The 22,729-nt window shown below is 34.4% G+C and overlaps 1 protein-coding gene across 1 annotated transcript in view; it reads right to left on the bottom strand.

The window, feature by feature from the left end:
• Positions 1 to 1,488: 1,488 nt before the first annotated feature.
• LOC126409712 (uncharacterized) overlaps positions 1,489 to 22,729 on the bottom strand; it is a 32,276-nt gene continuing 11,035 nt past the window's right edge. Inside the window, exon 4 of the mRNA XM_050075640.1 lies at positions 1,489 to 2,123. Within this exon, the coding sequence (XP_049931597.1) occupies positions 1,489 to 2,123 (635 nt within the window). The remainder of the gene's footprint in view (positions 2,124 to 22,729) is intronic.

The raw sequence follows: 22,729 nt of genomic DNA, 5'->3' as shown, positions 1-22,729 counted from the left end.
GAAGAGGAAGCCATTTTCTAGGCTTAATTCCCACAGCTATCTATGTCGCATTTCCTTCTAATTGTTTGTTGTCTTCCTAAGAGGGCATCTGGTTTGAGTAAAACACTGTTTCAATGAGATTTTGTTTCTGAAAACATGTGTCTCGCTAGAAGACAATTGAGGTCAATGCATCATTCTGTCCAAGAAGAACAAAAGGTCATCCTTCCTAGAAATGCCCCAACCCCTAGAACGCAGCCTCAAAATAAAATGTCCTCTGCTACAAGTTTTCCCTCATCATCGTCACCATCGTCAGTTTTTGTAATCAAGTAAACATTAATTTCTCCATTTTTTGCATGTACTCAGTACATATGGGTTTTTTACTTGCTTTCTTTCTCTCACATTGCCCTCCTCTTTCTTGGATCAAACGGTTCCAGAAAAACGGGAAAGGGGGAATGAGCTAGGTACGATCCAACCAATGGCTAGAAATCCCTCCCGAAAATTCTCAGATCGAGATGGAAAATCTGGAACTGCTTGATCCAAGAAAGAAGAGGACAGTGTGGGAGAAAGAAGGCAAACATAAAAGACCCAGGTGTACAGAGTACAGGCACAAAATTGAAAAAATAGGGTTTATCTGAATACAGAAACTGACATGGCGGCAATGATGAGGAAAAAGTTTTAGCAGATAAGAATAAACGAATTTTTGTTGATGAATATCATATCCTAAACAAGAAAACGGGTAGGGAAAGGGCCAAAAGCTCACCTTCTCCATTAATAGAGCTTGAAAACCCTTATGTTGAAATAGTTGACTATGACCAAAAAAGAGAACTGCCTCTCATTCTCTCACAGGCCTGCACAAAAGGCCTTCACTCTTCCAGGATCACTCCTCCACCTTCACAAACCTACACAAAACGATGGCTGCTTTGCAAGGCTTCTCTTCACAGCAGACAAACAACGATGAGAGAGGGAGAGAGTGATGGTTACCTATGGTGGAGAGGCAAAGATGCATAGATTTGATCAGGAGATGATCTATGGCATCAAGCAAAATACGAGGGTTGAAATATAGATGCGCAGGGGTGAGTTTGATTTTCATGAGGCAAGGGTGTTACCTAAAGGAATGACCGGCCTGCACGTCTTCTTCTTGTGCTCCTGTAAATGACACGAATATAATACAAGAGCAACACAACAACTAATCCACCACTTGTTTCTTCAAGTGGTCACCTAGGCATGACACAAGGCAGCAAGGATTAAGCACACAACAAGAAATCTTTGAACACACAACGGAAAGGGCCATATATATACATGTAAAAAAAAAACTGAAAAATAAATGACATGACTCTTGGTGATTCCACTATAGCCATTATTGACATATGAATTAAAAACAAAAAACTGAAAATTAAAATAGACAAGGTGAAGGGGCACTTGTCATGGCACGATGGAACTTTTGGGGAACCCAAAAGTTGAACCCTTCACCTTCTTCATAAAGACATGCTCATGTTTTTTTTTTTTGCATTAACTTTCATCACTCCCCCTTAATGCAAAGTTTGAAGCACGAAGGTGAGACCGAAACTTCACAAATTTTGCATATGAAAGTGCCTTAGTAAACCCATCTGCAACTTGCTCATTGGTTGAGCAATACTTCAACACGATTTGACCTTTACCAACAATCTCTTGAATGGAATGATGACGAAGTTCAATATGTTTTGTCCATCCATGGTAAATCGGATTTCTTGTCATTGCTCTAGTTGCCTTGTTGTCACAATGGATTGGTGTTCCTTCAGTTTGACTTTGACCAAGATCTTCCAAAACTCGATGCATCCAAATTGCCTGACAAGTAGTTGCAGATCCCGCAATATACTCTGCTTCAGAAGATGATAATGTCGTCGTACTTTGCTTGTTTGAACACCATGATATATAACCTGATCCAAGTGTAAAAACATAAGCGCTTGTGCTCCTTCTATCATCTACAGCTCCTGCCCAGTCACTATCAGTGTAACCAAGTAAGTTAAAACAAACATCTGATTTATACCAAATTTCATATTCAGTAGTTTCACGGATGTAACGTAGAACATGTTTTGCTGCCTCCAGATGGTGTAATGATAGATTGTGCATGAACCTGGATACCAAGCTAACAGCAAATAAACTATCTGATCATGTATGAGTCAAATATATCAAGCCACCAACTGGACCTCTAAACATTGTTTCATTGGCTTTAGCAGTCCCATTAGACAAAGTCAATTTTTCACGTACGTTCATTAGAATAGAACACGACTTGCAATCTAACATTTTGTACCTCTTAAGTATGCTTAATGCATATTTTTCTTAAGAGATAAAAATGTCATTATTTGTTTGGAAAACTTGAAGACCAAGAAAGAAATGCAATAAACTCAAATCTGACATTTCGAACTCACTTATCATACTGTCCTTGAATTTTTGAATGAGCACATCACTTGATCCCATGTAGATAATGTCATCTACATAAACACATACCACAAGCATGTCAATACCTTCATTTTTCAAGTATAATATGGGTTCATTCTCACAATGTTGAAACTCATTTCTGTGAAGATATGTGTCAAGTCTCCCATACCATGCTCTTGATGTTTGCTTGAGGCCATAAATGACCTTCTTCAACTTATACACTTTCTTCTCCAGTCTACTTATGAAAAGCCCTGCGGTTGATGTACGTATATATCTTTTTCTAAGCACCATTCAAAAAAGTAGACTTGACATCAAATTGAAATACCTTCCATTTTAAGTGACTTCCTAGTGTCAATACTAGTGTAATAGTCTCAAAACAAGCAACAGGAGAAAAAGTTTCAAAATAATCAATGTCATATTTTTGTACATACCCTGTGACGACTAGTCTAGCCTTGTATTTTTGCACATCTCCATCGACATTATACTTCAATTTGTAAACTCATTCACACTTATAGGTTCTTTTTCCTGTGACAAATCTACTAGTTGCCATATATCATTTCTCTTAATAGTATCAATCTCTTTTTGCATTATTTTTTCTCATTCTTCTTTACCACATGCTTCCTCATAACATGATGGTTCAGTTACCATAAAAGCAAATAAACAAGAAGCATATATGTCATGTAGAGATCGTACCTTTCTTGTTGTAGTTATTTCGACATCTTCTTCATTATCTGAATTGGTCTCTTTTGAAAGAGTAGCACTTGACGATGATGCATTTGAGTGAGAAGTTGATTTAACAAATGGAATATGTTTGTATTCTATTGTTGTCAACTCCCATGATCTATTATCATCAAAAATGATATCACGTTGAATGATTAAAGACTTTATTATCGAATTGTATAGTCTATAACCTTTTGAGTTATTACTATAACCCACAAAAATGCATTTCTCACTCTTTTTGTCAATTTTGTCTCGACTATTAGAATCAAGCAAAGAGTAGGCGATGCATCCAAAAAATTTTAAATTACTTACATCATGTTTTTTCTCCCACCATGCTTCATATGGAGTCATATTGCGGACTGTTTTGGTTGGGGATGTGTTGAAAAGATGCACAGTTGTAGCCACTGCTTTAAAACAAAACTCATTTGGAAGATGTTTCTCATTCAACATGCTACGAGTGATTTCTACCACTGTGCGATTTTTTCTTTCAGCAACTCCATTTTGCTGGGGAGTTTTTCTTACTGTCAACTGTCTATGTATACCATGTAATTTGCAAAAAATTTTGAAATCATTTGACAGAAATTCATCCCCTCTATCAGTACAAAATATTTTTATAGGTCACATACGTTCTTTTTCTGCAAAAAACTTTAAATCCCTTGAATTTTTCAATGGCTTCAGATTTTTCAACAAGAAAAAACACTCAACTCATGCGTGATCCACAAATGTCAGCATGCACTAATTCTAAAGGAGCTTTCGCTCTACATGCTTTTCCAACTAGAAATGGAAGACGATGTTGTTTTCCATACACACATCTTTCACAAATATCTTCATTATTGATAAGACAATGTAAACCAACAACTAATTTTTTATGCCCCAATAACTTCAGCCCATTGTAGTGCAAGTGTCTATATCTTAAGTGTCACAACTTAGACACTTTATTCATGTCTGTAACTAAGGCATATGCATCAAAGTGTGAAAACTTGATTGGAAACATTTTGTTCTTTGTCATGTGCACTACTATAGATGACATGTTAGAACATTTCTTTTTTATTTCGCATACATCATCATAAAATGAAATCAAATATCTTTTTTATGCTAACTGTCCAACACTTCGCAAGTTATATGCTAATCCAAGTATATAGTAAACATCATGTATCAACCTTTTAGTATCATCTTTAATTGGTATATCAATTGTGCCTTTACCATCAATTTGCACCTTTTTGTTGTCTTCAAGTCGAACTTGTTGCTTCACCGATTCATCAATGTCACGAAACAAGTCTCTCTTTCCTGTCATATGATTACTGCACTCACTATCTAAAAACCATACATGATCAATATTTTCTTTTGACTCTGTATGAGTAAAAAACAAGTTACCATCTTCTGCTTTCTCTTCCACTACATTAGCTTGTTGTTTTGTTTTATCCCAATAGTATGCTTCAATATGACCATTTCTTCTACAGAAAACACAATACCTATTTTTGTGCCCATGTTTTTTATTGTTTGTGTCACCTCCTTCTAACTTGTTTCTTCCTGCCTCAAATCTTCCTCGTCTACGTCCACGGTTGTTACCTCTACCTCACCCGCGACATGCATTCTTTAGTACAGCTGCTCCCTTTCTCTCTTTGCTAAAGTCATCCAACTTGACTTGGGCTTGGAATGCTTGTTTTACACTTTTCTCAGTTGACCTATTCATTCTTTGTTCATGGGTTAAGAGAACCTAATAATTCATTAGCAGAATATGCAGTCAAATCCTTAGACTCTTCTATAGTTGTAACCACATGATCAAATTTAAGCGGTAAACTCAATATTTTTTCTATAATTTTCTGGTTATTGACAACCTCTCCAAAGGTTTTCATCTCATTTATAATTATGAAAGCTCTTGAAAAAAAATCTTGGACGGATTCATTGTTTTTCATAAACAATGTTTCAAACTCTTTACGGAGGGTTTGGAGTTTCACTGTCATTACGTTCTTATCACTGTGATATTCTTGCTTGAGAATAGTCTAAGCTTCATTTGAACTAGTAGCACTAGCAATTCGAGAAAAGATAGTCTCACTTACAGCTTGTAAAAGAACAAGTAAGGCTTTTGAATCCTTCTTTCGTTGCTCTCTTGATTCAACTGTCTTTTCTCCTTGTTCGGAGCTCTCTCCACTTTCTATATAGTCATTTTCAACTAGATCCCTAAGATGTTGTGACAAAAAGAAATTCTTTATTTTTATGCTCCAAAATCCATAATTATCACCATTAAATACAGGTATGAGCAATTGAAAAATATTCGAAGTGGTCATGCCATTAGCCATAATGAACAAAAAATTTTCTACAAAAATTTTGTCGAACAAATTGTGTGCAGATTTTACCTTGCAGGCTTCTCTTTTGCACTTTTACCAACAATCACGACAAGCAGATGCAAATAATGACGCAAGAAGAAAAACACGATGATCAACACGTTGAATGATCGATGGGTGACGAATGCAGCGGAGCAGCGAGGATCTTTTCAGTGGCATGGAGGACGCCGAGGAGATTCTCAACAGCTTGCTCAAGTCAATTTCAGTCTTAACATCAAGTCCAGCTTGTTACCCTTGTTCTGTCATGTTTCCGACAGCATTTTAGCTCGTTATCACCTCAGTTTTTCCGGCAATTAAGGTCAGCTACCTCTCCAACTTGCATGTTAATGAATTATATTGTCATGCATGTCTCAATTTTCTCAAAAAAAAAAGAGCATTGGACCTACTTTAGTAGCTATAAAGGGGCTGGCTGCTAGAGTGGTCAGACCGACTCCACTATGGCCTACTTTGCAGCAGCCTTGGTGAGGCCGATTCCTCTATCCAGCAAGATGAAAACCAGGGTTCAAAGGCCCTTGTTTTTTTGACTCCCTAGCACCCAAACCAATGGGTTTTAGTTAATTTTTAGCTTGCCAAATATTGGTGACTCGTCACCATGGTCTAGACCTTAACCAGTGTTGTGGCTTGGGGTATTTGCCAAGCTACCTAACGCAAAATGACATCTCTTTTGCTGTTCTAAAACAGCAACTTTTATGCCTCATTTGATCATTCTAATCTTCATGATCTGTGGCATTTTCTTAAAATGTTAACTTGCTGGAAATGGTGGACGTGCATCTTCACGTGAATGATGAATGAATGATGAATGGAAATGACAAACAAATCGTGGGTTTGGGTTGGGATTTCTTATATTTCAAAAAAGCTGGGATGATGTCTTGCTGAGTAGTACGAAGAAAGTATACAAGCTAATGCATATCTACATGCATTTCCTTGATCATCCAAACCCATTTGAGCTAACATTTTGTTTTCAAAACAAAAATTAGAAAATGATATTTCTCAAAACCTGACTTAGAGAGATCCCACTCGTGTAATATTGGAGGAATACCACCATGGTTTGCGCAAAAATGTCATCCATTCATCTATGCGATTGAATGAATGAATGCAAAGAAAGAGAGAGAGGAAGGAAGCATGGATGATCTCTTTAATGCGAAATAGATTTGGATCTCACAACCTTGCCAAAACCGTTCCACCAAGGATTGGATCTACTCGATCCATGAGTATGATCCATTTTAAAATGAAACAAATCAAGTAAGATGGAATCACTTCATCTAATCTCATTTCTGAAATTTCCAGAAATCTCAATAATTTTGAAGAACAACCATTAACAAATTCATCTAGTAGGGTTTCAAAAGAAATCCCTAGATACAAAACAAGTGTTTTGGCCAAATCTAAAACCACTAGAGAAATTAGATTCTCACCAAATTAGTTTGGAAATATGCATTTCCAAATAGTCAATCCTTTCCAAAACCAATACAAGCCACTAGTTATTTCTCAAATCAAGCTATTTTTATATCTAGTTCCAACTCAAAATTGGTTTTCCAAAAACATCAATCTAGAGAAACTTGGAGAATTTCTCTAAATCCAATTCATATAACTTTCAAATGATGGGTTCTTGATCTAGGAAACCAATAGAAATCAACTTGTAAAATTAAAACTTATTTTCAAATCAAATTCAAAAACCAAAATTCTAGAAGAACTCACAAATGAGAACTGCCTCCTTCAAAGAGAAAGTTTTTCTCAAAATCTCCAATTTTCCAAACTCAAACTTGCCTTCTCCTATGCTCTAACCAAAATTTGTTTTTGAAATCTCATTTTCAAAACCAAAACTTAAGCCCATGGACCATTAAATCCAAATGCTTTTGTTGACATCAAGACTAAGCTTCGAGGACATCATACATTTTCCACCTATAAGGTGGACTTACATCCATGTGAAGATCAATTAAAACTGCACACGGAGTGAAAGAGAGTGAAACATGAATGTGCATGTAGTTTATAAATGCATGTATGCACTCACGTCACAAGACCTCCCACTCACTTTTGCAAAATCTAAGTGAGTCAAGTCAGAGTCGCTACCATCACCAAGTCATATTTCGACAAAAACTTGAGCACATCACTTATTTCGGTTGTAAAACCTACATTTCCAAAATCAATTTCAAATCCATGATTGGATTTTCCTCAAAACCAAGACAAAATCAAACTCAAATCAAGTAAATTTTTATGATCTTGGTAAGAACTCCCAAAATCAAGTTTCTTAAAAACAAGACAATTCTTGAGAACTAGACTTAGAATCCTAAAATCCAACTTTTCAATCTTACCAATCAAATGTTATCAAGTTTTCCCAAGACTTTCAAAAAAGCAAGTTCAAGATCCAAAAATATTGGTCGATTTCTGACCATTACACGCCTAGAAATTTCAAAAATTCCAAAACCAACATTCTGTTCCAAAAACAAGTTCCAAATTCAAGAATTTTTAAGTCAAAATCTAAAATCTGACCCAAACCTCAAATTTTCAATGTCTAATCTCAATTTCAAAAATTCAATTTCACTCCCAATTCTATTCAAAAATCCAATTTCAATTCTCAATTCTATTCAAAATTTAACAATCCTCAATTTCATACAAAATCCAAATTCTCAATTTCCAAAATGCCAAATTTGGACCAAATCAAAGTTCAAATCCAGGATTAAATTAAAATCCCAATTTCTCAAATCAAATTCAAGTTTTGTTCAAAATCAACTCCAAAATCCAAAATCCAATCCATGTAAGTGTATGTAGGAAAAATAACTTGTCAAAAATTTAGAAAACTTAGAGCTTGGATTGATTACCCCTGTTAATGGTGGCAAAATGGTTGACCCTCATGTTGATGGGCAGGTTCCTTTTTCTTAAAAATCTATTTCCAACAAAAACCAAAATTTTGCTATTTCATGCACTTCGTCCATAGGTAGCGGGAAGATCAGGGTAGAAACGACATGTTTCCATGAACAAAATGTCCTTCAAACAGTGTGTTACTTAAACAAAACACCCTCTAATGTTTGAACTTATCAAAAGTTCGTAGGGCTGTTCAACAAGTCGTGCTAACTCGAGCTCAACTCGAACTTGCTCGATAAACTTGATATCAGCTCAACTCGTTTATCAAATAAGTCGAGTTTGAGTTGAGAAATGAAGTTGAGTACATAAATGAGTCGAGCTCAAGTTAAGCCAGCCCATCTTGAACCTCACTGGGGTTAATTAGGGCATTTTGGCAGGGGCCATGGCCCTCCTTGTGCTTTTAAAAATGAAATTTTGCTATACAAAATTTCTAAAAATTTTGCTTTGATCCTATCAACAATTTTGAAAATTATATATTGACTCCACCTATAAAAACATATGGACCTCCTTGAACATAACCTTAAGTGCTAATGCAACTCCTATGTTCGCCATCACTCTGTTTTCTTTACATGTTCACCCAAGCTATGTAACATGCAAGGGAGGAGGCCTTATGTGCAATAAAAGAAGATATAAAAGGGCAGGGCTTTGGGTCTACCTGGCTCGATAAGAAATCAAGCTAGGGTGGGGCCGCTGCCCGTGCTTGTTGCAGGCTCGAGCCCGTGCTTGGCCCGGCCGGATTATTATGTATATGATATAAAAAATATCATATTATATATAAATATAATTAATTGTAATAAAAAAACCTACACCAAAAATATATCCATGTATCATCTTCACATAGCCTACAATACACCACCAGTAAAAGCTTATATATTCAAAATTAGATTAAAATTGAATTTTGAACTGCAATGTTTTGGGGCTGCTTTAGCCAGATGTGACCTTGCAAATATAACTAGAATGTTAACGTGAAAAATCGTTTATTTATCAGCTAAAACTGTGGCATTTTCTTGAAGTTTGATTTTCTAAAAGTTAGTTCAGCTCTATATAGATATTATAATTCGGAATTTACAGGTTGAGTGTTCTTATCGAATCAACGGTACAAGTGGCAGGTATGTGTTTAATCAAGTTGGATAAAAAAATGTAATTCACATGGTTGTTTAGATAAGAATCTTAACGTGAAAATTGCTCATTTTAGCCACTAAACTGTGGCGTTTCCTTTATTTTTTTTTTCAAATGTTGATTCATCTCTATGTAAATTGGAATTTGTAGTTTGATTCTTATCGAACCAACTATAGGAATGGCATGTGTATACTAAAGTTCATCTTTCATCATACAGCGAACCTTGTATGGATCATAAAGCAAAAGGGGAAAGTGGGGTTCGACCACGAATACAAGTTTTAGGCACAAGAATCCTTTTAATGAATTTGTCCAAAGGAATTTGTTGCTTGAGCTTGCCAGGAATTTATTGAGGAAAACGGACGTTCTGTTAACTGCTTTCGGATCTGAACTTTGAGATGTAGCCAAATAGTGTTTATGATACGATTGGAAGTGCAACTAATATTATTCTCTCCAAAATGTTACGTATCCAAAAAGAAAACAAAACTGCCACAACTGTATTGTAACTATTTCTCAGATGTTTTTGTCCTCAAACGTCGAATTGGTTTTGTGTTTTTTTTATGAAAATTACTTTGACATTATAAAGAATTACTACGTCTAAGGCAATTACTATATTTTCCATTTCATAAGCTTATGACATCCAAGTTCTAAAACGACGGTAGATATCAGGTCTTCCTACCAACCCTATTCTCTCAAATAGAGCAAAAAGTTTGTAAAACTTAGATATGAATGATCGAACTTTGTAATGTACAGTAAGTATTGCTAAATGTTCGGCAACATCCAATGTCAATAACAATATTAGAATCTAAAGGTGCCATCTTTGTTATCACTACGTCCGAGGAAAAGTGCTTTTTTACTTATACATGTAATGTTGCCTAAAACGTTAATTTTTAGTGCCTTTCCTGCTCACCAATATTTTTTTCTTTAAATTTGATTGTTGGAGGACAAATCATAGTATCCTACGGAGCTTGATGAGGGTGACCTCAAGTTCTATGAATCACAGGCTTGTGAATGTGTGCCAATCAGACAACATTCACGCACATTATACCATGCTCTACTAGAAATGAAACCTGTAAGGTTATCAGCATCCCATTAAAAATTTTCTGCGATCCTGATACCTTCTTTCATAAAGTTTGCTCCATGATTTGTGTTATGCATAAGGTCTTCGGTTTTGCATGTTACACAGAGTGGTGAACCTATTAATTAAGAAGGTGCCGTGATGGTCAACGGAGGAGTTTGCATCACTCATTAAGGTTATGTTTAACGAAACTGAAAATGATGTGGTGCACATGTTAAGCGTTCAACCAATGGAAAGAGAGCAACTGCCTCTGGCATAATAAAATGTCACTGTGATTTGTTCAAAGAGTTGGAGGAGGCTTTTATCATGTCACCCAACAAGATACTTGAAAGCATCATCTTCTCAGGGTACCGGACATGATTTTACTGCAAAGCTCTATTGTGCTTTAACTTGTACATCAGTGTTTTTTTTTTTAGAGCAAAAGAACTGATGCCCCATGACCCAATCCCCAAGGATAGGACGTCATAATAATTTCCATAAAAGAAAACTCAACACCAAGTTCACAACACTTTGATCTAATTAATAGTATATTTTCTTGAAGGACCAACCATCTGAAAAAACATATCGAAATTAAGGCTTATTGCAACTTCATCAAAGAAAAAAATACACGTTCTCTGAATGGAACTTCCCAATAACTCCAGTTTTTTCCTAATGAGAGAGGCACACAGTGAGAGAGAGAGAGAAGGAGGAGGTGGAGTGGATAACTGGAGAAAAGTAGCACCAGATCATCAACTGCAGCAGCAAGGAGAGAGAATGACTCCTCAGCATTTCTGCTATTCTCTCCCCTGGTGCTTTGCCCCTGCTCCTCTTTGTGTGCTTGTACATTTGTGTGATAAGAGCACCCTTTGCTGGCCACAGTTGAGAGAGAAGGGAACGTCCTATGCTTTCTGTTCTCTTTCTTCTATTTTTCTTTTTTACATATATTGTTCTCGTTCTTTTTTCCTTCATATTTCTTCTTTAATTCCTTTCTCACCTTCTCCCTCTTCTCTCTCCTTGCTAAAGGAGACAATGAGCAATGGTGTCATAGGGACACATGTTATAAATGGTGCAAATGACAACCCTAAGGCCTTTTCTCTCTTTATTGGCCACCTTTTCTATTTCTTTTCTTATTCCATACACATCTCTATCTCTCAATATATATATATATATCAAGTGTGTGTGAGAGATAGAGAGAAAATCTGTGTGTGTGTGTGAAAGAGGGAGAGAGAAACAGAATAATGAAATAGAAGAAAATAAATAGAGAAAGGGGATCAAAAAGAAAATAAAAGTTTTAAGGTGGTCCTCCTCCCATGCTTAATTTGAGGTGTTTCTTATGGCACCATTTCTCTTTATCCCATTGAAGAACTAGAGAGAAGAGAGAGAGGGGGGAGAGAGAGAGAAATGAATAAGAGAAAAAAATACGGATGAAAGAGAACGGAAATATATATATATATATATATATATATTGCAATGCAGAAAGAAGAAAGAGAATGGAAAGCAGAGGAGATGCCTTTCTCTCTCCCACGAAGTAGATGGAATGTGTCATTATTGAAGCTAATACGATTGGCCCATTTACAATGCTTTACAAATAGGTTAAAAAGTTTTCAAAAAGGTTTTGGACGAGCATGCCAATGTTGTGGGTCATTTCGTTTTAACTTGCTCTGGTCTTTGAGTCTTTCCTCAAACATTAACATGTAGGAATTGCAGCTGATAAAGTTATGCCATCCTCTTGAACATGCCACTGCTTAGAGACTAAAGTTATGTCTTCTTACTTCAAAAAATATAGCAGCATCTATGGAAAAATATATATCAAAAAATTTATTCTGTTGATGATGTAAAGTTTTTATAACTTGCTCTCGAATTTTTTGACTGTGGAACTTTCATGATGAAGTTTACAGGTAGGTAGACAACAAGTACTTTAAGCAACGACATGCTCATGATGGACTTGTGGATTTCTCCATCGGGGTTTAGATGGAGCAATCCTCCGGCTTGCATCAGATGGTGCATTTAATCACATTTATCCGAACCATTGGGTAGCCGTGGTTGGATGGAACTCAAGATGGTCGAAGGATTTGAGCTCTTGTGTGGTCATAAGGATGACATAGCTTTACGGCAGTGCCTACTTGTTAATGTAACAGGAAAGACCAGAGCAAGTTAAAACGAAATGCCCAAGCTCAACATTTGCATGATCATTTGCCCGTCCAAAACCCTTTTGAAAACTTTTTAACCTATTTGTAAAGCATGCACTATTTGCTCAGAAGTCTAAGAACATTATGCTTAGACTTTGCCTAGTAAATCAAGTGATCCATTTGTTTGTTTATTATTGATCTAATTCATTCATTTATGTGTGAGGCCTTTACAGCTAACTGCTCAACTTTGATCTGTCACAAAAGACTGACTAATATTTGAAAATTTGCACATAAGTTTACGAAAAAATTGTGAATCAAAAATGTCAAGACATACTTAAAAAGAGTATGTTACTTCTAGTTAAACAAAGAGAAATAATTTAAAACAGAAAAATTCTACACCAGTTGTCTTGTGTCTTGACTTTTAGGTTGCAATATAGTTTTGGTTTCGTGTCGGGTTTAATTTTTAACCAATTTAACTAATCATATTTGAATAATTCCAATTTGAATCTGGAGCTGATTTTCTGGAAAACCGAATTCTGATCCGACTAATGTAAGATCCAGCTCCATTATGTAGATAGGATCTTTATCAGATACTGGTGGGTATTTTATTCGAATTTATGTTTAGTGGTGAAACTGCATACCGTATGTGAATTTAAACTTGAATGAATCTAAAATTTTTTTACCACTTCCAGCTAAATGGATTTGGTATTTGTTTGATAATCTGATATGTCTGACCCGTTTATATCCCTTACTTTTGATATTTTATGGAGGTGACCATTGACCAGCCAAATGGGTCTCGGGTTTGTGCTAAAGAGGTATTAGATCTAAATCCCCACATAGTTTTCATACCAGATCTAGATCTGATTATGATGATATATGTATTGCGGTCTCAAATAGCTTGTGACCCAGATCTGATTAAAAAATTGGTATTATCAAACAGCCTTGTCAAATCTTAAACTTCAAGATTTTAGATACTAGTTTTCTAACAAAGGTGTTTTTTAAAAACTTGCGTTTCCAAGGTGGACTTTTCTCTTATGTACAAAAAAAATGTTTTTAAATCTACAATACTCAAACCTTTAAAATCATGTTTGTAAGGATCTGGCTTGCTTTGGGATTTAAATAGACTTATAATATACCTTTTAACTTTAACTTGAGTGTCGGGCTTGTTACTTTTTAAGTTTTAACAACACAAAAAAACAACATATCGAAAGGCAACAGCAGCCACGTTATTGCTAAATAAATTATAAATCAAATGTTTCTCGAGCCAGTTGAGTGGTTCGGTGAGGCGATGCGTGCAAGCTATTTTTAAATGGTTTTAAAAGCCTGGCAAGGCACACATTTGAGTTGCCCAACTGTTTCGGCCAAGTGAAGGACCGATGTGACTGGTGATTAGAATAGGGCTGAAAAATTATCAATGATATTGGTTTTATTTTGAATTTAAAATGTTAGCGTAGTTTGAAAATAATAAAAAAAATAACTAAGATAACTTTATTTGGAAATCAAGGAGAAAAGTCAACGTAGGTGGATTCATTTGTTTGTTGTACGCTGGATGACTTAAAATTAAAAATTATATCATTATTGTGATTAAAAATATCATAAAGCATCATAAAATGTCATTGATATTTTTGTGTTGTTTCTAATGACAAAATTTTAATTATTAGTCATTTAGCAACATCTAACATACAACAACATAAAACTATATATATATATATATATTTAAACAAATTCAATGCTACATGCTCGATTTTGCTATATGATAAAAATTAAATTATCATTAAAAACAGTCACTAAAATAGTACTAGTTACAGTTTATGATGCAACGACGAGTCGTGATGGTTTTAACAACACTATGATGGTAGATATCCTTAGTATTGTAGGATGGTAAACAAAAATGTATGACAATTACAGAATATAGGTAACATTTTTCCTATAACTTAAAATGAAAAGCTAAATATTTTAAAAATAAGTAACATATATTTTTCTCTTGAAAGACTATTTATTTACAAATATTTGGCTCCAAATACGGAGCCGAAGGATTCAGAGGTCTAAAAAATAATTGAAATTGAATGAACTTACCGCAACAGAAAACGTTCATTTTTGCAGGTCCTACTTGCTGTACATTTACAATTTGTCTCCTCGTCGCATGTGAAAGGTTCCCTTGAACTCAGACAGCCATTTAGATTTTACTTTATTGATCCAGATCTGAGAATCACGGGTTGCATTCGGTTCGCATGCAACATAAGCCACCATTTTAGAAAAACTCATTTTCAGGTTAATTTTTTACTTATAGTTCCAATTAAGAAATCATATTTCTTGTGACTTTGTTAGTAACGGCCTCACTAGTCTGCCAAGCAAAGGTTCGACGTGAAATTCTGTTTGTTTATAAATAATATTCTTATCATTTTAGTGAATGTTCTTCTTTGATTTTTAAGCCACTAAAAGTCCAATTCATGTTTTCATTGAGCAAATTTATGCAAGAAGGATGGTGTTCACTAAAAAAACTGAAAAAATGAACCTGTTTTTAAAATTATAAGCAAAATACTCGGAATTGTGTCCTTGCTAATGTCATATGTAGGAGATAAATTAGATACTAAATCTAAAGTGCAACTACTTTTTGATCTTTGAACTTGAAGTTGTTTTTATCAAATTTAAATATGACTAACTATAAGCTTCGTTTGATAAAACATAGAACATTTTTATTTGTATTTTTTGATGTAAAATAAGTTTTCCTAATTATTCACAAAAAAATGACATTTATTTTCTTGTTGTTTGATTCTATGAAGGTTATTCTTTTCCTACATGGTCACTCCTCTTTTTAAAATGGAAGTGAACAATTTTTATGGATTTTAGTCACACGTTTAGATGTCTACCTGAAAATCTGGGAGAAGTTACCTAGGTTGAAAGTCATCATTACCAAAGTTGTTCAAGGCATAAAACATGCCTCAAGAAGTAAACACTAGGCTAAGAGGAGTTTGATTACTTCAAATTTAAGATATATCGATTAGGCGTTGATTTAATCTGACATATTTTTGCTGATATGACAAAAGATCCCGGTAAAATCCATAGTTCATGAAAGAATCTATTGTAGATTCGATTTAAAATCTACATTTGAAATACTTAATATGCTTTTTGCATTGAGAAAATGTCTTATTTAATATTGTTTAGCTTTATATAGATATATTTCAGAATTTGTATGTTGATTCTCATCGAATTAACAATATGGATTACATGTTTATAACAAAGTTGGACTAGAACAACTCGAGAATATGTGATTTTAAAATTCATGAGGTGCTGTATAACCCGAATGCTAACGAATCGTATTTGGATCGGAGAATCTATACCGCATATACAAGAATATCATCTTATCTAGTGACAGAGAATCTATACCGGATACACTTGAATAAATATGGTTATTACTTTAATCAGATATAAATTTGTTACAAGAAAATTTATGTTTTTCTGGGATTACTTTTGGCTTATAACTTAAGAAGGGAAATATTAATAAGGGTCATTCTTTTCATGAAAATTGTTGAATAAATACTTGAAGTGAACACTTTTTAACTAGGTAATTATATTGTTCTTAATATTACCTTTTATGTATCACTAAATTGTATATTAATTCACCACCGAAAGCAGACCTGGTACTCTGGGGGATGGGGGAAGGGTGGGGGTATTGTTTCTCTTGTTTGGTGCGGTATGATATAATATTCTTCTTGCTCACCCAACAATTCCAACGACCTTATTTAAGTCAGTGCAACAGCTTATTCAATTTGCATATCAATCTCTACCCCATTGAAGATACCCTATGAAGAAAGACATTGACAATATCCATTTGAAGTCACCAACTCTTAGTTCCTTCCTTCAATAGAGAGAAAATATTTCCCAATTTTTAATGAATCTGGCTACAGAAGCAAATGTGAGATAATCCGAACAACCTTCATGTTGAGTATATATGCTTTAACAACTAAGTCTTACGTTCTTCTATAAATCCATAAGTTAAGTGTCATATATTATGCTGCGCATCAACTTATTATAAATTAGCATAATGGCAGAGCTTGGTGTGGCTTGCCCACGTAGAAACCACACAATTTATTTTATGTGCATAATGGTTACTCCACATAAATTAATTTGTCACATAATCGGTGCACTAAAATCTAGGATTTCATTAGTTACTGCCTTTGTGCCAATGAGGATAAACAGTTTTTGGAAAGGGCATCGGTTCCATCTCTTAAGAAAGGATTTATGAGATGCAAAACAATACTCAATAGAAGTAAGTTTATGTAAATTTCGGAAAATGAGTATTTTTCTCTATCTTTGGTAATCAATTGGGATAGGAACTAGCATGTAAAGAAATCTCTTAATTGAATTGATGGGTGACATTCTCCAGTAGACATTCTCAACCAGAGTAACTCTCCTTCCATTGTTGAGGAGCTGAATGTCATTCAGATATTTAGTTGATTTCACCATGCTCCCACACGTATCATTGGCATTGAGTCGTGATATATAATGAGTCGAGCCAACTCGAGCTTGACTTGAACTCACTCAGTAAACTCGAGCTTCTAAATTAGTCAATTTCAAACTACATGAACTTGAGTATACACACACACACACACACACACATATATATATATTCTAAACTTAAAATAAAGGAAATAGATCAAGTGAAATGACAGTTGTCGAGTTGGTAAATGAGCTTAAACAAGTCGAGCTCTAGCTGGGACCCAGCCTATCAAGTCCAGCTGAACCTGACCTTATACAACTTGACTCACTGCTCAAGGTCGAGCCAAGCAAATTAAGTATGTGTTGAGTAGTGTCGAGCTGACTGAGATCAACCTTGACTCGGCTCATGTGCAACCCTAATGGTAAAGAAGAGTTGTATTGGTACACGCAGCAAGTGAAGTTCATGCGAGTGTGTCAGGGAGATTGATGAACTAGAAAGGGAAACAGGCATAGACATAAGCAAGGTAAACCAAGATTTCTTATGATCCTCCAAGATTTCAATTCTGCCTTGTTATGAAATAGGAAGACCTGACCATGATTTGAAGCCATGAAGGCATACAAGGCAAAGTGGATGAGGCCATGAAGCCATGAGGGGTCTTTATTTCCATCAACTATACTCTCCCAAATAAAACATAAACTTAAATTAGAAATTTAAATACTAATACAGACTTTGAAATGTATCAATGCTAGCATTAAATTTAGGCAGCATCCAGTGACAACATTAATATTAAATCTAAAACTCCCATCCTTGTTATGGAATACATTAGGAGACGAGAATTTTTGCTTCTACATATGACTCCTAAATTTGAATCAATTGCGGGAATCTTTGACACCATATCTCCTACTTTATGTGTAAGTTTTAGACAATTGTGGATATAAGGGGTCTTTCCACCAACTATACTCTCTCAAGTAAATCACAAGTTTAAATTAGGAAAAAATTTGAAAGGCTCTCATGACTTTGGAACATACAACTGTTAATGCCACATTTAGGTGGGATCCAACGATTGCATTAATGTTAATACATAAAATTATCGTCCTTGTTATTGAATACATTAACACATGAGCTTTTTCACCTATAACTCTTAAATCTAAATCATTTGTTGCCCTAGTGTTGGCACTATATCTCCCATTTTATATATACATCTATGGCATGAAAGCTTTGGAATAATGATGTATATGAGAGGTCCTTTTCCTAGTTTATTGTCTCAAATAAACTGCAAGCATAGGTATGAAACTTAGATTCAAACACTCTAAACTCCTGAATGTACAATTGGTAGTATTAAATGTTAAGCAACATACAATGTCAATAATAACACAAGAAATAGACATCCACTTTCCAGAATACATCAAGATATGGTTTTTTTTTATCTATACCTAGAGATTCCAAAGTTGATTTAATTACAGTTGTTTTAGTACTGCATCTATTATCACCCCAATTTTATTTCAAAAGACTGTATTTCATTCAAACAAGATTCTTGGTTATTTCAACCATCTTTACAATGATTTGGGTCTAATTTTGAACCCCGAGTCCAAGCTAAACCCAAAACAAACTTCTAAATTTGTATCCAAATTCAAATTTCTTTCCAAGATCCAAGACAAACTTCTATTGCCATATCCAAGTCCAATTCTTGATGATTCAATCCAAAATGAACCTCTAGACCCATATCTGAATCCAAATGTATGATTTAAATCCAAAATTCAACTTTAAATCAAGATTAGGATCCAAATCCATGTCCTAGATTTAAATAACACACCTTGATCCAAAATACAAAGCCAAAGTCCATAGTTGACCCCACAAACGAAATTAAGTCCAAACTAGGAAAACGGACCCATAAAAAACCAAACTTTGGATCCAAATAAAGAATTCTAACTCAAAATCCAAAGTCAAAATAAAGAATTCTAACTCAAAATCCAAAATCAAGGGCAAAGTGTATGCATGACCTTACCTTTGTTTTTACGTCTCAATTTTGCACCAAAAAAAAAATTATAAAAACATGTTTTGAGCCAAAACCACTCATCTAATCCTTGGTCCAAGCCGTGGACGTCAACTAAAATTCATTGGCCACCAAGGAAACCCAATCTGGTTCCAAAACTAGCCCAGAACCAACCAAAATGAAGTCAGACCTGTTTGTAACAAAAGACTATTTTGCGCTTTCAAATATGTGTTTTAAATTTTTTTTTTTTTATGTGAGGGACCACCTTGGAAGCTAAGGGCAAAAGCAACCTCTTATTGGTCCAAAATGAGCCAATAAGGATGGCGTTCCAACCCCCCCCCCCCAGCCCACCCCCTCTTTCTCGCATGCATGCACTTAGAAACAACCCCCTTGTGGTGGTTTTGGTCTGTTGGGTGAGCACTAGCCCTGCCAACACCCCCAAAGGGGTATTTGTAGGTTTAAGGGCTAATCCCATTTAGTCAAGACCTATTTAAAATAAAAAATAAAATAATTCGAAAATACATAGAGTTTGCATGAAAATGTTGTTAAATTAATAAAAAATCAAATTTGAGTTTTGACTCCGAAACTCCCATAAATGCATCCAAATTCTTCTCTCTTCAGCATGAGCTAACATTTGGGTAAACCTCTAGTGTTTTTTCATTTGATGACATAAGAGTTTTTATCATAGCTTTCTCTCTACTTCTTTCCTCTCATCTTCTTCTGATTCTCTAACCTTGGGCAAACTTTACTAACTTCCACTCTTCAAGGGAGCAAGAGGAGGCCTCTCAAAGTGACATCTTCAATACCTTAGATCTTCATTCGAGGAAGCTTTAGGATAATCTGAAGAAGGAGACGCGTTTTCTAAAGACTCGTTTTCTAAAATCATTCTCATTAGAAATAATAGTCAATATCCCAATCCTTTTCTTAATCTTTCTTTCCCCCATCTTTCTCCCCATGGTCATATTAGATGACTCTCAAATCTCCTCTCCGGAGTCAAGAACTATTCTTGAATACACCGAGAGCATGAGTAAGGTGAAATAAAATTTCATTCTAGGATCAAAATATGTTTTTCTCTTCTCTTGGATGTGTGTTGTGCTTTCAGAGGTAGTTTATTGAATTTTCAATTATTATGCGAATGAATAAAAAACATGAGTGCTTGGATTGAGATTTTTTTGTTATTATGTTGATTTTTGAGATTAGGATTTGTCCAAGCCAGGAAAACCCCTTACAAATGCACACATGTTAAAGTGCATCTACAAGACATTCTTACGTTTAGCATTCTTTTAATAATCCGATTAGAGGTCATAGGTTATTAACTTTTTATTTCGTGTGTGCTTGATTTTCTCACCTATCTAATGGTGGAAGAAATAAATTTCCTTGTAGTTTACGAAATGACTTTTGTTTTATACTTGTATGAAAATATTTAGAATCGTGTTTTCAAAAGAATGTCGAAAATAAGAACCCTCTTCAATGAGGCCTTAGAGACTTAGCCTAAGCTTTTGCATGAGCCCAATTTCCTCTCCGCCTACATAGAAAAATCGAACTCGGATATGCTCCAAGTTATCTCTTGATTTTTGTCTTCATATATGTATTTGCGTATATACATGTTGTAAACGTATACATGAAAATTGAATCTCTCTTTATCCTTCTCTCTCTTTGTCTTTTATAGATTCTCATATATATATGTACATATAAACAAATATATATGTGTATCCCACTTTCTCCCTCTAGAATCTCTCTCTACCTTTCTTCAAGTTAACACCTTTTTACAAACTTTCATATATGTATATATATATATATATATATATATACACACACATATTTCTCTATGTCTCTCTATCTAAAGTCTTTTCTCTTAGATTAAAAATCTTCCTTCTATAAAATTTTCATATATATATATATAAATATACATACAATTTTTTATACATAGACACATACATCCCTTGCTCTTTCTTTAAAATTTTTCTTTCATTCTTTTCAAAATTTCTTTCTCCTTTTCTCTATTCCTCTTGACTGAAAATCTTTTCTATTCCTTTTTTCATTCTTTTGGATATTCAATTTTATGCACACACTCATACATGATTATAAGATTTTAATTTTCATTTATCGATTTCATTAAAACCAAAACTTAAGTACTGACCCAATATTAGAATCATGTTTGATGGTTTACAACCACACTTTCAAATCATTTTGTTTTCTTTTCATGAGAATATTTAGGACAAATATGAAAATAATTCTCCATGTGTGTGATGATAGGGAGATTCTTAGATGAATGATATGGTATGAATGAATAATTTTCTTTAAAACATATAGAACCAAAGCATTCATGCATTCACATTCACTTGTGAAATTCACGAATGATCACAAGAACCTTTATAAAAAAACATAAGGAAGATAAGATGGAGCTCTAGTTAGGTAGTACCCGAATTAGAGCAAAATCATAAACCTACTTCAGTTCTTTAGAGAACACTAAATCGATTTTGAAAAGCAGTCTTTAAAATACTCGCATTATCTTCCAAAGATTTTCAAATAATATTTTCAAATGTTTTTTTATACAAAAAACTCTCAAATCAAAATGACTTATATTTTCAAATGACTCTTCAATATTTTCTCATCCAAAGGTTTGAAATATTAAATCTTCAAAATTTTCAAACACTACACACATTTAGAATGGAGAAGATATTTATGTACAAATGAATGCATCAAGAATAAGCATAGCCCTTGGGTTGGTTACCCCTAGTAAAGGCACCAAGAATGACCAATCGTCGTACCGACAGGCGAGTCCCTATTCTCTCTTGTTTCAAAAATAAAACTTTACATTGCTGAACACTTCAAAACCGAAATAAATTTTGGAATGCAAACAACATCTCTCTTTTTTAATCCAAGTTTTCAATTGATAGTAGAGATTAGGGGTCATTCCATTAATTATAGTTCTCAAGCAAAACGAACTTGTAAACCTTGAATGCAATTACTTGAACTTTGGAAGGTACAGTTGTTAGTGATAATTTAGGTAGCATTCAAGGCTATGATTAATATTAAAACCTAAAATTTTCATCTTTATTATTGAATACTTCAATGCATGAGTCTTTTTACTCATGTATAACTTCCAAACTGTAATCATTTCTCACCATAGTGCTATCACTATATTTACTATTTTATAAGTTTATGACATCCAAGTTTTGAAACCATGGTGAATATGAGGTCTTCAAGCCAACCCTATACATTCTCTCAAATATAGCAAAAGCATAAGTTTGCAAAACTTAGATATGAATTATCAAACATTGGATTGTACAGTTGGTAGTGCTAAATGTAAGGCAACATCCAACGTTAATAATAATATTAGAATCTAAAATTGCCATCTTTATTATCACTACATCGAGACATGAGCTTTTTTACTTATACATGCAGTGTCGCATAAAAGGTTAAGTTTCAATGTCTTTCCTGCCTATAGATATTTTTTTTCTTTAAATTGGATTGATGGAGGACAAATCCTAGTAGCCTACTTTGTGTGCTGAGGGTGTTCTCAAGTTCTATGAATCACAGGCTTGTGAACTTAAAGAATTTTATTTTATATGATATATGGTTCATGCCTTTTGCATGATGTGTTTTTTTTTTTTGTTATTTTAGCGTTATACTTTCTTTCTATTAGATTTGAGTATACATCTTACTTAC

This window comes from Nymphaea colorata, chromosome 1 (genome assembly GCF_008831285.2).
Source record: "Nymphaea colorata isolate Beijing-Zhang1983 chromosome 1, ASM883128v2, whole genome shotgun sequence".
Taxonomy (NCBI): Eukaryota; Viridiplantae; Streptophyta; class Magnoliopsida; order Nymphaeales; family Nymphaeaceae; genus Nymphaea; species Nymphaea colorata.
The sequence above is the reverse complement of the archived record's forward strand: the minus strand, read 5'-3'. Positions and strand labels throughout refer to the sequence as shown.